This window comes from Accipiter gentilis, chromosome 8 (genome assembly GCF_929443795.1).
Source record: "Accipiter gentilis chromosome 8, bAccGen1.1, whole genome shotgun sequence".
Classification (NCBI taxonomy): Eukaryota; Metazoa; Chordata; class Aves; order Accipitriformes; family Accipitridae; genus Astur; species Astur gentilis.
This window is the reverse complement of record NC_064887.1, coordinates 37,220,758-37,236,728: the sequence shown is the minus strand read 5'-3', so window position 1 is coordinate 37,236,728 and position 15,971 is coordinate 37,220,758. Positions and strand designations below refer to the sequence as shown.

General features: G+C 41.2%; 1 protein-coding gene across 3 annotated transcripts in view; it reads right to left on the bottom strand.

The window, feature by feature from the left end:
- TEDC1 (tubulin epsilon and delta complex 1) overlaps nucleotides 1-15,971 on the bottom strand; it is a 76,998-nt gene that overhangs the window by 40,017 nt on the left and 21,010 nt on the right. The window contains exons 4-5 of one of the 3 annotated variants that reach the window (XM_049808133.1): nucleotides 15,370-15,540; nucleotides 9,018-9,116 (exon numbers count right to left, since the gene is read on the bottom strand). In XM_049808133.1, the coding sequence (XP_049664090.1) occupies nucleotides 9,018-9,116; nucleotides 15,370-15,540 (270 nt within the window). The remainder of the gene's footprint in view (nucleotides 1-9,017; nucleotides 9,117-15,369; nucleotides 15,541-15,971) is intronic. The other 2 variants (XM_049808134.1, XM_049808135.1) reach the window with 2 other exon arrangements.

Here is a 15,971-nt window from a genome sequence, read left to right as displayed (position 1 = left end):
GCAGACAATCTGAATTCTTTCACATCAGAGCCACCTTGCCTCCCAGTGCCCTCATGCAGGCCTCTTGTCCAGGGCTCTCTTCCAGCTCCTGACTTCACTGAACAAGAGCCAGAGAAAAGAGGCTTTTCTTCTTCATCCTATCCCTTTCCTCTGCCTGTCCAGCCTGCAGCTCCCAACAGACTCAGTCCATGTTCCCCGTGTTCTTCAATGAATAATTTTAGAATGGTTTAGTAAAAGCAAGTTAAAGATAGGAAGAGAGGAAAACCTGAATACTTTAAAAGGGCAAAGCATTTACTATTTTTATTCAAAGTGCTGTGGCGAGCATAATTATGCAAATTCAAAAAACTTGTCATAATTGACCTTTTCAAAACATGTGTGTCCATGGGTCTAACATACAATTCATTGCTGAACCCTGAAATTTATTAAAGGTCAGCATTTCTAGAACTTCTTCTCATTTCATCATTAAATAACTTATTTGAGATGCACGCAGCAGCAATCATCAGTGAAAAACAAACTTGCTTAGAAACAGGTAAAAATTTTGATGCATTGTGTTAGAAAAACCTGTACCTTAAAAACATTCTGTAAAAGGAAAAGAAAAAAAAATTATTCTGCTACAGAATATATCAGCTTACTTGCTGTTCTGAAAATTCAACAGTGCCAAAATCCAAAGATTCTGGTCATCTGAAGCCCTGGAAGCAGATTTAGTAAATGGTCAGAAGTCACTACTGATTCGAACTAAGTTTATTCTGGCAGCGTGTAGAGTAAGTCTAAAATCTCATTGTGTTTAGATCCTTTGGGGCTTGGCTGTCTCTTCTGCCCAAGAACTGTGTCAGAGACCTTTGTATTCATTTGGGGAAGACTGTTCTCCACCTTTCCGATCTCATTCACAGCAACATGGTCTCTCCCCACCTTGAAAACTGGTTCATGCTACAATCTTTCTATGAAAGGCTCACATAGAGCCTCGCATAACACCTAGTAAAATCAATCTCCATGAAGATTTCTGTGGAGTCAAGACTAGCCAAGGAGGGATTTCAGACAGAATGTGCACAGAAAAAAAACCCAAAACTAAAACCCCCACATTTTCACAAATACTTACAAGCCCTGATGTAATTATTCTTGAACTTTATGCTGTGTTATTTTTTATGCAGGGTCCACTTGAGAAATTTCAAGTATTTTTTTCCTTTCAAGAAACTGAAACACAATAACAAATAGACAAAGCTATCCTTAATTAGAATGGTAGTGACAACACGAAATACTGGTCCTATTTCATGATAGAAATGACAACTATGGCTTTTACCAAGGGAATGAAGCAATGAACGTATAAAAAGCTGAGGGCCAGATCAAACAGAATTAGTTGCCAGAGCATCACAGAAGATAATGAATCTATGACAATTTATACCAATGAAGACAGCTTGTCCTTGAAGCTCAAGGTCATTTTTTCAGAAAAGAACAAATCTTTTTTTCTGGAATTTGCATGCAGTACAAGCCTTCGCTTCCTGAATTAATCTACACAGCAGCATCACAGACTATAGCACAAATGTGATTTTTTTCCATTGGTATCTACACACTGAGAAACATGTTGGTTCAACTGCTTCTTGTACAACAGATGGAAGGACATCATAAAATATCAGGTGGTCCCCTAGCAGGCTCTCAGAAATTCAAATAAGGTTACATATCCTTCACCCCTACCATACAAGACGACAACAGGGTTGATCACAGAAATACTACATACTAGCACAGGTCTGTGTCAAATCAGTAATGTGACACAATGTCAAGCTTAGCAGCAGGGTTTTAACTGTTTATTTTCATTTAGCACCTGCCTGCAGCATCTGTCACCACCAGGAACGTTCCACGAAGTCTCAGACAACCAGCACAAGGACACCAAATATAGCCTGGCACACAGCAGCTGGAATTATCCTGCCATAGTTATTCCATTTTCATCCAAGATGGTCAGTAACTTAGGATCCATTTCTGGAGATAATGCAGTACCATAGTAATTATTCAGTAACCAGCTGAGTAACTTGTATTAGATAACAGACTTTACTTTTCCTGCTCTGCCTTCACATACATTCCGGGAGGTGGTGCTGTCACTTGGACAGAATGGACCAAAAACTCTCACATGGTATTTGTATACTGAATATACTGGTTGATCTTACCATTTAACATGCCTCTGCAGATAAGATATTTCAGCAGATCAGAAGGACTTTGTGCAAGTAGTGCAAAAGCCCACATGCGTATGGACATGACGCAAACTGAAGACTCAAATTTCATGCAAAGTAACTAGTAAATGCACATTCAACATTTTTGAAAATTCAAAGCCTATCAGTTCCTAATGCTCCCAATCTGAACGTACTTGTTCTGAAAAGAACAGAAGCTCTTCAGTGCTTTGCATGAATTCAAACCATGGGCTATTACTCACAGAGAATAAACCTGTTGTCACCCATCTGTAACAGCCAGCTGGGACAGATGTTTTAAATGGAAACTGCTACAAGATTTAGGGTCCGCAATCAACTTATCTTACAACCTGATCGTTTACCCCTTGAATGTCCCAATAAGAAATTATGGAGTCCCATCTGACTGAAGGAAGCAACACACTTACTGTACATTGGCTTCCTTTCCCCATACATGAACAGTCCAGAAAGCAGACCAATGCTATGCCCATATCATCCTATCCCATCCCACCCAATCCCTGCTGCTTGGAGAGCTAAAGCTCACCTGAATTTTTTATGGGCATGGAACTGACCATACATTACACATGCAAAGTCAGACAGACTATTTGTTTTCTCCTATTTACTTGCTACCAAGGACCTTAGCTCCTTAAGCCAAATAAATTCCCTTTAAAACGTGTTAGTGATCAACAAGTATAAATATTTTTCATAAAATTCTAAACCAAAATTATTAGCTATTCACATCCAAGTTCTATGAGTTTCTTTGCATGTCCATCTGGCAGACAGCTGCATTATTTATTTGCTGTCACACTCAGTAAATTGATCTACTGGCATTTAAAGGTGTCATCTTTACTCATTACAATTTCAATGATCACTCCAGCACTACCAGCATTGTACCAATGACCTGAGTTCTGACTACAACTTTTAATCTCTGCTAATCACAAAACCTGCAAGATTGAATTCCACTTATAAAGCAGTATATCAAGAGACAGAAGAAACCAAAGGACTAGGCTTCTTTGCTTCAAAGTTCATTGATCTCCATACGGTAACAATTTGATGAGAAAGTTAACTTAATGACTCTTGAGTGCAACATACATTTTTTCAAGCTCAAGGTAAAACATCAGAACTGGTGATACTGCAATGTAGAATTAAGGTAAATGGGCTTAATGGACAAGAATGGGATTATATTATGCTCACAATGATGAAACCTACCCAAATAGTCACACATCACAACCACTGTCCTCACAGTCACAAGAGGAATGTGACTGCATCCTCAAAGATAGACCATACTAACCTGGAAAGTCTGGGGCAGATGTTGCTTACCCCGAGCCACATCTTCTCCATGTTCTCCCCAGTACACTTCCAAACTATTTTAGTCACAGTGCCAGTGACCAGAACTCCATTTCTGCCCTGAGATATTTCAGGCTGGCAAATAACAGCAGCTGCCCAGCCCCATACAAGTTGACATGGGGAACCATTTAAAAACGAGCGGTACCAATACAGCTTGGAAAAGGTACCAAAACACAAGACATTCAAGATGCTCTAGACTATGTTCTAGCACACCCTAAGTGATACACACAAGAGGTTTTCAAGAAAAGACACAATGAACATCCAAGGTCCCTGGCAATGTACAGGCTATGGCATGCTGCCATGCTGTAATTGTCCATGATTTGCATGCTCTAGCATGGCCTCGCAGGCAAATGGTTCCATAACCATCACCACTGACTGAGGCCCTTCTGCTGAGAAAATGACTACCAGCTGTGATGGGTTGACCCTGGCTGGACACCAAGTGCCCACCAAAGCCATTCTATCACTCCCCCTCCTCAGCTGGACTGGGGAGAGAAAATATAACAAAGAGCTTGTGGGTCGAGATAAGGACAGAAGAGATCACTCACCAATTACCGTCACAGGCAAAACAGACTCAGCTTGGGGAAAATTAACTCAATTTATTACAAATCAACCAGAGTAGGGTAAGGAGAAATAAAACCAAATCTCAGAACACCTTCCCTCCACCCCTCCCTTCCTCCCGGGCACAACTTCACTCCCGGATTCTCTACCAAGCCCCCCAGCGGCACAGGGGGATGGGGTTAACGGTCACTTCATCACCACATGTTATTTTCTGCCACTTCATCCTCCTCAGGGGGAGGACTCATCACACTCTTCCCCTGCTCCAGCGTGGGGTCCCTCCCACGGGAGACAGTCCTCCACAAACTTCTCCAACGTGGGTCCTTCCCATGGGCTGCAGTTCTTCACAAACTGCTCCAGCATGGGTCCTTTCCATGGTGTGCAGTCCTTCAGGAGCACACTGCTCCAGCGTGGGTCCCTGACGGGGTCACAAGTCCTGCCAGAATATCTGCTCCACGGGCTCCTCTCTCCACAGATCTGCAGGTCCTGCCAGGAGCCTGCTCCAGCGCGGGGTTCCCACGGGGTCACAGCCTCCTTCGGGAACCCACCTGCTCTGGCGTGTGGTCCCCCACAGGCTGCAGGTGGAGATCTGCTCCACCGTGGACCTCCATGGACTGCAGGGGGACAGCCTGCCTCACCATGGTCTTCACCATGGGCTGCAGGGGAATCTCTGCTCCGGCGCCTGGAGCACCCCCTCCTTCTTCACTGACCTTGGTGTCCGCAAGGCTGTTTCTCTTACATGTTCTCACTCCTCTCTCCAGCTGCCGTTTTCATCTGTCCCAGCTTTTTTTTCCTTCTCAAAAATGTTATCACAGAGGTGTTACCACTCTTGCTGATTGGCTCGGCCTTGGCCGGCGGTGGGTCTCTCTTAGAGCTGGCTGGTATAGGCTCTCTCTCAAACACAAGGGAAGCTTCCAGCAGCTTCTTGCAGAAGCCACCCCTGTAACCCCCATGTTGGGCACTAAAAAGGACTGTGGTGGTTTGACCCTGGCTGGATGCCAGGTGCCCACCAAAGCCCCTCTATCAATCCCCCTTCTCAGCTGGACAAGGGGGAGAAAATATAACAAAAGGCTCGTGGTTCAAGATAAGGGCAGTTTAATAAAGTGAAAGCAAAGGTCGTGCGCGAAAGAAAAGAAAAATAAATTATGTTATTCTCTACTTCCCATCAGCAGGCGATGTCTGGCCACTTCCTGGGAAGTAGGGCTTCAGTACGCATAGTGGTTGCTCCAGAAGACAAAAATGCCCCCTTCTGTCTCCCTTTACTTAGCTTTTATATCTGAGCTGACATCATATGGTATGGAATATCTGTTTGGTTAGTTTAGGTCAGCTGTCCTGCTTATGTCCCCTCCCAAGATCTTGCCCAGCCCCGGCCTGCCGTTGAGGGGGGCAGAAATGTTGGAGAGACAGCCTTGATGCTGTGCCAGCGCTGCTCAGCAGTAGCCAAAACACTGGTGTGTTATCAACTCCTTTCTAGCTACTGATGCAGAGCACAGCGCTATGAGGGCTGCTATGGGGACTATTAACTCCATCTCAGCCAGACCCAATATACCAGCATATTTCTCATGCAACACTCTGCAAGCTAAGGAGTGCTCAAAAAGACATGACAGAATATTGGGAAAGAAAGGACATCCATGTAGAGGTCAAGAGCTAACATAAGCACACACACATACTTCAACTGGAAATTGAACACCAGCTGAAATAACATCACCTCCCATTCACCAACACCCCTGGGTGGCTCAGGAGCTAAACACAGCAGTGACCTGCAACTCACAGCCACACACATATATATATAACCACAGCCAAGCCAAACCACAGGAAAAGTTGGAATTTTGATCATGCCTCACCAGAGAAAAACATAATTAAAACTATTACGCTTGGAAAGGTTCCAGCTCTATGAATCTGCCAAAGACATTTATGATGATAAAAGAATAATAATGTCCAGTAAAATCCCTGTACATAAAAGCACTAAAAGTTTTATAGTCAGAAATCCAAGGGAAGAACATTTTAAACAAGTTAATGTGCAACTTTTATAGAAAAGCAGTAGCATGACTTTTCCATTTCATAAACTGAAGTTCAACTTCACAGCTATCTGTATCCTATCACACTTCTCCTGTCAGACTAAACATCTCCTGTTTTATTACAGGTCAGAGCAACTTATCTCACGGGATATTTTTGACGAAAATGAACTCTAGACTTCAATAAAAACAGCCCAATGTCCTTTCTGTGATAGCTAATTTTTGACACTCCAATCCACTTTGCATTTCTATCCTTTGAAGGATGCCTAACGTGAAGGAATTCATAACACCATCCACCAACAGGGGCACATTACAGTAAGACATATTGACATGCTTGCTCTTTTTATTGATCCATGCAGCAGGTTGTTATTTGAGGTAACATTAACAGAAATGTCACATTACTTAAAGAGAAAAAATTATTTCACAGTTTTTGGAAAAAAACATTTGGCAGAGTGCTGCCATCTGCACCAATATTTGAAAACCAAGCTATTCAAAGATGCATAATTTACTTAATCTTATCAAGATATTTGAAAATTAGAGGCTTTTTATTACATTTTCCAAAGAAGCATCACTTTGCATATCGAGCATTATATCCATTTGGAAAACTGATGCTTGAAACAGCCTTGCGTTTTCAAGTCCACACCACCTTGTTATATCGGGCTCTTTATACATACTGAGCATACGACTTCTGGAAGCTGCTTTTGGGAAATAAGGGTAAGGGGAGACAAAAACTACAAAGACTGCTCAAACGATGACAATGAGAATTTTAAGTCTTTCAAAAATATGTATATTGAAGTATTGTGATAGTTTCCTGCAATTTTTCCTGTTTATTTTAGAATTGGGCACAAGAGAGCAGCCTAGAGGAACCCTGTTTCTTGAAAAGGTTTGAGAGCTTCAAGAGATTAAGAATTTCACAGCTGATTATGTTGACAAACAATTCCAACTTTGGACCAGTGCAAGCAGTAAGTGACATAAGAGAAGAATTTCCAACACACTGGCACTGGAACCTGTTTGGAAATGCACCTGTTAGAGCCTAGGAGCTGGAGCTGGAGACTGTGGCCACTCATAGTTTATTTGAAGAAAACATCTTCTGCCACCCTGCCTCTGTCACTCTAGAGCAGTGATCACCCTTGTTTGGAAGGTGTGTCCCTTGTTTCATATATTTGCTGTTTAAGCCTGGGAAAGGTGGAATGAAGACTCCACAGATTTTAACTAAGCAACATAGCTGCCCACTAAACCTTCTTGACTAAAGCCTTTTACCTAAACACAATATTTAAAATACGAAAAGATTCTTTCCATTTTATCCTGAGCCTCCACTGAACAGCACACCTGAAGCAGACATCCAGGAAAGGAAGCAGCATGCAAGAAAGAAAACTGGAATGATTTATTATCAGTGCAGTCAGAAGCAAATAGGCTTTATTGGAGTATCATTATGCTGTACTGTAACAGGTCAGCGACATATTCAGGGTAAGGCTTTGCAAAAAGGTAGTTGCAAAGTCCTTCTACATAGCCTGGAAGTTTCTAGTACCAGCCCACCAGACCTTTCTGAACACTTGCTAAGCTCTGGAAGACTATGAAGTATAGGCTTCTGAGGACTGTGCTGCTGTGTGTTCTGAGCTGCTGAGCAAGCCGTAGGAGGGGGACTCTGAAGCAGGAATGAAAAAGAAATCTCAAGCTGACTTAGCCATTTGATCTAGAAAAACAACAATTTTCCAGGAAAATGTTCTAAACAGCTGAACCTTATCAAGAGGCTGGATGCGAACCATTCATCCAAGGAATGCTCAGTAATGAAAGATTAACATGCACTTTACAGGGTTTGAACATAGGACTATCTTCCATCTTCAAATTTACTTTTCTGAATTTCTTTGTGCATGGTATTTACAATGCCCACTTCTGTTCTTAAGGTAGCAGCAGAAGGAACATCTTCTTTGACTAAACAGGTTTGGACAAATACTGATTGCCAAATACTGATTTTGTTAGGGCTGAGCTTAAAATTTCAATCTTGTTTCAGTTCCACATAGAATGAACTTTTACAAACTGATTTGTAAAACAAATGTATTATATGGTATTAAAACATGTGAATTGTACTACTTCAAATAATAAACTGAAACATCTATGATAGTTGAGTATTTCAGAACAGCAGAGATATATACTTAAGGGTAAAACAGTACACTAGGAAAAATGATGTTGTTGTAAGAGGTTCTGTCTGAACATGAGGAAACACTTTTTTACTGTGAGGATGACTGAGCATGGAGCATGTCGCCCAGAGAAACTGTGGAGTCTCCATCCTTGGAGATATTCAAAAGCCATCTGGATGCGGTCATGGGCAGCTTTGCTCTAGGTGACTCTGCTTGAGCAAGAGGGTTGGACCAGGTGACCTCCATAGGCCCCTTCCAAACTCAACCATTCTGTGCTTCTAAAATATTTCTCAAAATAAAGCCCCTTACTACTAACCAAAAAGGTAGTCAACTTGTATAATTTATGGTCCTAATGAATGCTAGCATCAGATGTGCTTTGGCTCTCCTGGAGACATAAATCAGATCACTCCATGTTCTCACTGACAACCCACTCAGGCAAGGTCACAGGCAGGCCCAGATGTGGTTACTGGTAGTATACAACAGCAGTCAGCCAACTGATCTAGAATGTTTCATTCTACAAGCCCTTTCTTCAGTGGCACATTCAGTCAGGTCTCTCCCCACTCCGTCTACCAGTTTTTACAAAACTTAGCCTAATACTTTTGTGTCTATGTTCTATCAAACTGGAAGAAACTATTTGGCAAATACAAGCTATAAGTGAGGAAACTGACAATTCAATATATAAGCCCTTATTACTGTTGGAAACCAAGTTAAACACAAGGAGTGCAGTCTTCTGCTGAACAATGTTTGTGTAAAGCTTACTAAGCATCCAAGAATTACAGGAGAAGCATTACCTGCTTATAGTTCTCCGGTTGTCTAACGAGATCTGTTTCTGTGACAGAAAAATGTCCAAGGGTCTGGTCCATATGGGAGCCACTAGTGAATAAATGGATCTGCAATAGATTCATTTAAAAGATATTTGTCAGTACAAGGACCAGATCATTAACTACATCATTAGCTACCATCTAACAGCTGCATGGATTGGAATGGTGATGTGAACCAGTGGTTACAAGCCCATTCCCAATGGACAAGTACAAATGTAACTAATACCACCAATACAAGAGAACTTTTCAAAAGAGGCTGCAGGAAATGATGATCATGCACCACAATCATCTTATAAAACGATCCATCTGGTATTGTTACCAGAACCACATGCAGGAATTGCTACTGCTGCTGCCACAGTAAAACTGAAAGATTTATCTTTCTTCCTCTCCGAAAGTCTTTTTCCTTACACTACACGTGCTCTTGTGCATAGCATGGAAGGAGAAACCATTTACACAGACAGCAGAAGTCTTAACAGAGGTAAAGGATACCCTCAGAATAATTTTTGATTTCTTCCTTTAAAGCAGAAAATGCTACCTAGTTACAGTAAGTTACTCTTTTGCTGCTATATATTCTCGGCTTTCGCTTACTGGGACATTGTCCCAGCTGCGCTGGTGATGGTATCATCAATTACTTGACGAAGAAGCTTCCCAAGTTAGTCAAGGGAACAATAAAAAGCAATTCCTCCTATTCAGAGCTGATCCCTTTGTTACTGTAATAACTGTAGCTGCCAAACAAGATAGCAGTGCACATTTGTCAGACAATCGCTCATATTTCATTAATATTTCTGCCAGAAGACAGAGAATGTTTCCTGCTTTTCTTCCTTTATTCTAATATGAACTTTATCATACACTTGGGTATTGACAACTATTTTAAAGTTGACAGGCACTGGGTAATTATCAACCCTTCCTTGAAATTTCAGAATATTTTAGCATTCCTTTCCCAAAACTGACTTCTGGTGACAACCATCTGTCACATGTGCAGAGCTATGTGAGTTTAAAAATAAAAGAGCACCTCCCCACACAATGTTCTTCCTTTCTACTTGCCACTCCTCTCCCTGCTGCATTCTTGTGTAACTCTGGCTGCCAAACCTTTGGGCCTCCAGCACCAGGAATGAATTTCAGCCCCTCTTCAAAAGTATGTTGCAGCAGCATCACTGGCTAAAGCCCAAAACAAATACTCTAAAGCTGTAACAACAGAGGAATAAGGTGTTCCCCTGAGACCAGACTAGATGGATACTGGAATAATCCAGTACTGATATTTTTACAATCTGTTACTGATAACAATGACACACTGAAGATGAAAGAAGGCTTAAAAAGGGAAACGGTACCAAGGTAAAAGCAGCAGGTGAGAGAGTGAGAGACAGAGCACATACAGCTGTTGCTTCATGGCACTGACTGGAATTGACTGAGGTTGAGGCAGGTCTGATTTAACCTTACACTAACCTTTGCATGAGAGTACAGGCACAGCCCCCCCCACCGCACACCACTTTTGGGGAGTTTCCAGTACCAATTCCTAAATGCCCTTGAGCTTAGACACCCTGCAGGGAGATCAGCTTGTCTAATTCACCTAAGAGAAGATGAAAAGGGGGCTTGTTCATAGTTCACACACACTTGTACAAGAGGAAAAACTTCTACCGCATTAAAGAATATGCTATTGAGATCTAATGGCAAATTCACTTTAGGAAAAAAAAACAAATATCTTCAAACCAAATATCTCAAGATAAAAAAGATACAATTAACCAATGTAGTAATTTACAGAGTAATGTGGTAGATTCTTCATGCCAAGATACAGATGCATCTAACAATTGCAGTTTAGCTCACCCACAAATTACTGACAATGAGGTAATCACCCAGCACCAGTCTCTCCATTATTCAGAGATCAAGACTTTGTCCTTGTCCTTTACTCTTTTGCTACAACATCAGATATATAGATATGACCAATCCAATCCACTGTAATACATCTTACTGTATATTGTTTATCTTAGAGGAGGCACAAGAGACCACTCCGTTCATAGGAGGTATTTCCCAGTGCTGCTCTGCATTCTTACTGACAGAATACAACTCTTGCTCTTACAGTTTCCAAGCATATTACAACCACTATTGTCATCTTACCATAAGCTGATAATGTTAAACTCTTCTTCTATCATGAAAAATTCCATTTAATGTAATTTTATTCCTACTAACCTATACACATAGTCCACAATCAGATGTTCAACTGCTTAACAAAATTCACCTCTGAACCCTATCTAACCCTCCCCTATTTCAGGTGTAATTTCTGTCCTAGTCTTTTAGTGGATAGAGGATAGCTGAAAATACCCACAGGAAATCCATCAGTTTTGCAGAAACTCACTTTTTCTGCTGTTTCTTTACACATGCTGATTGTGGCACAGTGCGTTTAACAGACCCAAAATACAACGCCAGTTTTAAACTATACAGGTTCCTATCTGTTTTTCTGAAACTATGCAAGGTTTCTCCTTCACATTTTTTAAGGCAAAGTGGTAATTCAAAGCCCAACTAAAAACAGCTGCTCTCCCCTATGAATTCAAGAGGGATCAAAAACCAGTTAGATAGATATTCCTCTGGCACTTGACAGAAGGAGGAAGAAACAGAACAGAAGGAACCAAGAGGCGTGCCTTAATATGGTAATTTATCCTTCACGCTTCCATATATTTGAAGGTATATCAGGTAAATATGTACCATTGAGAATTTCGAGGGAATTATAATGGTATTACTATATTCTACTTTCAAAGCAGGCCAACCAGTCCGTGTTGAGAAGGCATCATAATGTTATTCAACAGCTCATTGCCTCAGGCTGCAAAATTCCTCAGCACCAGAGCCTGAGGAAGTCTTCCTCCTACAGCAGGATGTGTGTGTCTGTAAGCTGCAGCATGCCTTCTGGGAGCTGAAGTCACTGAAAAGCAGCTCATCAGAAGAACTAGCAAAGAGGAATGGCCAGTCAAGACCACCTATCAAGCAATTCCCAACACATGACTGGCGGTAGCTCCAGGGAGGCTTCCCTCTTCAGTAACCTACACTGGTTGCTGCAGAACTTCATACCATCAACCTTAAGTGGCTGCGGGCAGAACAGAGCAGATAGAGGCCCCAGCAATCAGTTTCAGTTATCCTTTGTGTACTTTAGAGAAAGAACAGCCATTTATTTTTACTTGTTTCCCCCTCATATTTCCCTCCTACTGCTCCCTTACCCTTTCTTCAGGCAGTGGAGTATTATTTCATTAAGACATGAGTCATCACTTCTAATCTGAAAGTACATGTCCCTGATCACCCAAGCAATTCAGAATTTTTCACAAAATCATAGAAACAGAAAAGACCTTTGGAGGTCTTTAGTCCTATTGCTAACATCAGCTTGTGGCTTTTTGCATGTGAGTCTCGGAAACCTCTGAGGATGGAGGCCATTCAGCATCTCTGGTGACCTGCTCCAATGCTGCCCATCATCCCAGAGCAGCTTTTTCTAATATGTCTGAACCTGCTGAGCTATAATCAGTGGCCATTTCCCCTTTGTCTTTTGGTACTGCTGGGAAGACCAGGGATCACTCTTTGTGACTACCACCCTTGTAACTACCCATCAAATAGCTGAAGGCAGCTATTAGGTGACCTCTCCCTCAGCCTTCTCTCCACGAGAGCAAACAAGCTTTTCTTGGAGGTCATGCCCAACTTAGCTAGTCCTTGACTATCTTGGTAGCCTCTTGCTGGATCCTCTATGTGCAATTCTTACTTCCAGTAGCAATATGCATACTAAAAAAGTACAGAGTGGAAAAGCAGTCATCTCCTGAATAAGAACATATTTTCCAAGTGTGATGTGTTTTTCTCAGAAAGCCCCAAATAGAGAATATGATATTTTAGAGCCTGTGTGAGTCACAGAATGAAATCTGTGGAAGTGTCGCCACTACTTGGCAAAAATTATAGCTCGTGATCAGCAGTAAATAAGACTGTTCCACAGTTGAGATACATAACCTGTTAAGTTATTAAACAGAGCAAGTAAAAGCCATAATTATCATTTTGTAGAGAAAGCCCTCTGTAAATCTGTCAGCATAATTAAAAAACATAACACTCATTAGCCTTTTGTATACTGTTTTTGTGGTTTATATGAGAAAAGCAGCAGCTCATATAGAGGTCATATTGGGTCAGCTCAGTCTTCTAACACAGACTAGTTTAAAAGTTTTCAAATTAATGCAGTAGCACAGACAATTTCTCTATAGAGAGTCGGGAAATATCAATTATTGTTTATGCAGCTGTTAAACTGTGTAAGTATGTTATATTTTGTGCTACCATAAATGTTAACATTAATGTGGCACTGTAATGAAGTCCCTTCCAAAGTCTCAATTTTCCTGTTTTTAATTCAGACTAAAATATAAATCAGAGCACTGCACTTTATTACAGCTCTGAACAGAACTCCCACAGTTGCACATACGTATTTGAACATGCATAATATCAGTGTGTGATCACATATGGAGGAGCTGGGCTCCAATCTATCCTCCTATGTATGCATCCATGATGGCAGCCCTCTACATACACTGCAGAACATAGTCTGATAGCAAGAATCATCACCAGCACTGCTTACTGCTTTCAGTTTAGTCCAGTGATGACTCTTGGAGAAGGCAGTAATGGCATCTTTTGGGAAACTGGACAGACAGAAATATTCTCCCTCCTTATTCTTCCAGATTCTAGAAATTGTGGTCCAGGGAACTGCAGAATTTGCCTGATTGTGACAGTCCTAACTTTAGCAAACATTTTTTCCTCAGCCACAGGGGATAAAAAAGTCCAAGTGTATTTCAAAGTACAATGCCCATAGGAGGTAATCATCTCCCCCATCAACAAGTTTACCATGTTGCCCAATCAGCACATCATTTCAGTGCCTGATCTGGACCACTGAGAATATCTCTGTCTGTACTCGAGGTCCCAGGTTCAACCTGCTCTTAATTCTTCCTTGGCCTCATTAACTGCAAGTTGAGGTATTGAAGCTGCCTAATGATTTGTCACTGCCAAGTACTACATAAATCAGAGCACTGATGATGAGTTATGGAGGTATTTGCCTCGCCTACTATAAAAATCAGCATATCTTAAATAGAGGTAGCTTATCAAGGGAAGAAGATGCCAATCATTTCATTTGAGTTTCATATCACTAAGCTACCTCTTCCAATAGCATCACTGTCTGTAATCTCAATGCCAAAGCCAAGGACTGCGCCTGCACTTACGGTGAATTGCTATCTTCGTTCCCAGATCAGGAAAGCACATTCACAGTGGGCAATGAGAAGCAAAAGGTTATTTTAGATGCTGCACACACAGCATCTGATCTTTCCCTCGGGCTGTCAATCAGACATCTTCCCTAGCAATCAATCCATATAAAGAACAAAATGTAACCTCATTATAGTTTTCAGCATTGCTCTGTCAGACACAGGATTAAAACCAAGAAGGCATCTTCATTCAAAACCCTCTTGTTCTGATTCTGACAACTTTCTGATGTTATTCTTTGAGGAGAAATTTCTCAAAACTGTTCTTATTCTCAAAAAGGTTTTCTTTGAAGGTTCTGGGTACGGTATCAAGTGGCTCCATATAAGTTACCTGAAGAGATATGGAGAAAGGGGGCCTAGGGAAAACATTACTGAGTAACTTCTAGGACTATCTTTAGAACCATTTCTTTAAATTTGTCTCTGCAGTCACCATCACTCTCAACTTTGGGACTGCAGGCTGTTTCTGTCCTAAGCAGACATGATGTTCCCAGATGTCTGTGATTTTCAGACAGGCATATAAACATCATTCGTAAATGGGAACAGAACTGGAATCTTAGCAATGTAGAGACCACTGTTGATAACTTATTTAAAAGCAGATTGGGTTCTGCTTTGAAGGTTCTGCTCATATGTTCCCAATACTTTAGAAACGGAAACTGCATTTTATTTTGCTGCTATTACTTTCAACATTTGTGCTCAATATTTTGAATCCACATTTCAGGTGAACTTATAGTTCTGAATCACTACTTCTTGTCTGTGGGACCAGAATGTTCTGTCTTGCTTCTACCAGGCATTTTCTGAGAAAAATGGAGACAGCCTCTGGTTGCAGAAGTGACTGATGTGCCAACCTGCAAGAGAAACTTTTATACAACAATTATAACCTTATGAACATTGTACATACTTCATTTTCTCATGGTTCTGCCCCTGAAAGGTGGGGGTATTTATATTCAGAGTAATTCACTCTTATCTACAGAAAATGCAGAACTAGCAAACAAGAATAATTTGTACATTTAGCAGTAGCTGACAAGGCTTTTAAATAATCAACAATGCCACAATGAGTTAGAAGAATCATTTACCTTGTGCAAAAGTTTGCATTGCTCTTGGTGCTGAGCATGCAAACTCCGCCACTGGAACCTCAGCCTCCCATTTAACCACTGAAGGTATCGAACATCTACTCTGTCTTCAAGCCCATATTCAGGTGCTATTTCAGTTGTACCTGTCTGGCTGTTAGGCAGATCATCTTCACACTAAAAGCAAAAGAGAATACCAAAATGTTTTAAGTTAACTTCAACACTTTCAATTCATTCAGTAGTGAAGAACGTACAAGGCAAACAGGCCAAAGAGGAAAAAAAAAATCCCAAAAAAAGAAGTCCCAGCAGTAGAGAGAAATTGTAATCTTTTCGAATACAGGACTAGGAACAGTCTAAACAAGTACTGAATTCTGGAATAAATACCAGCTTCTCAGCTATGACGTGGTGAACTGTCTCCTCTCCCGTCTTTCATTTTCCATACCCAGGAAGACAGTGTTCCTGAGCCAACAAGCATGTTCTTTACCCAGATGGGAAAAAATCATATTTTGACTAGATTCTAATAAGTCAAAGAACATAAAAAACAGATTTACCTCCTCCAGTATCTTCCCAAAAGTGCTGCAGGCTGTATTGGGTGACCCTATTTTGTA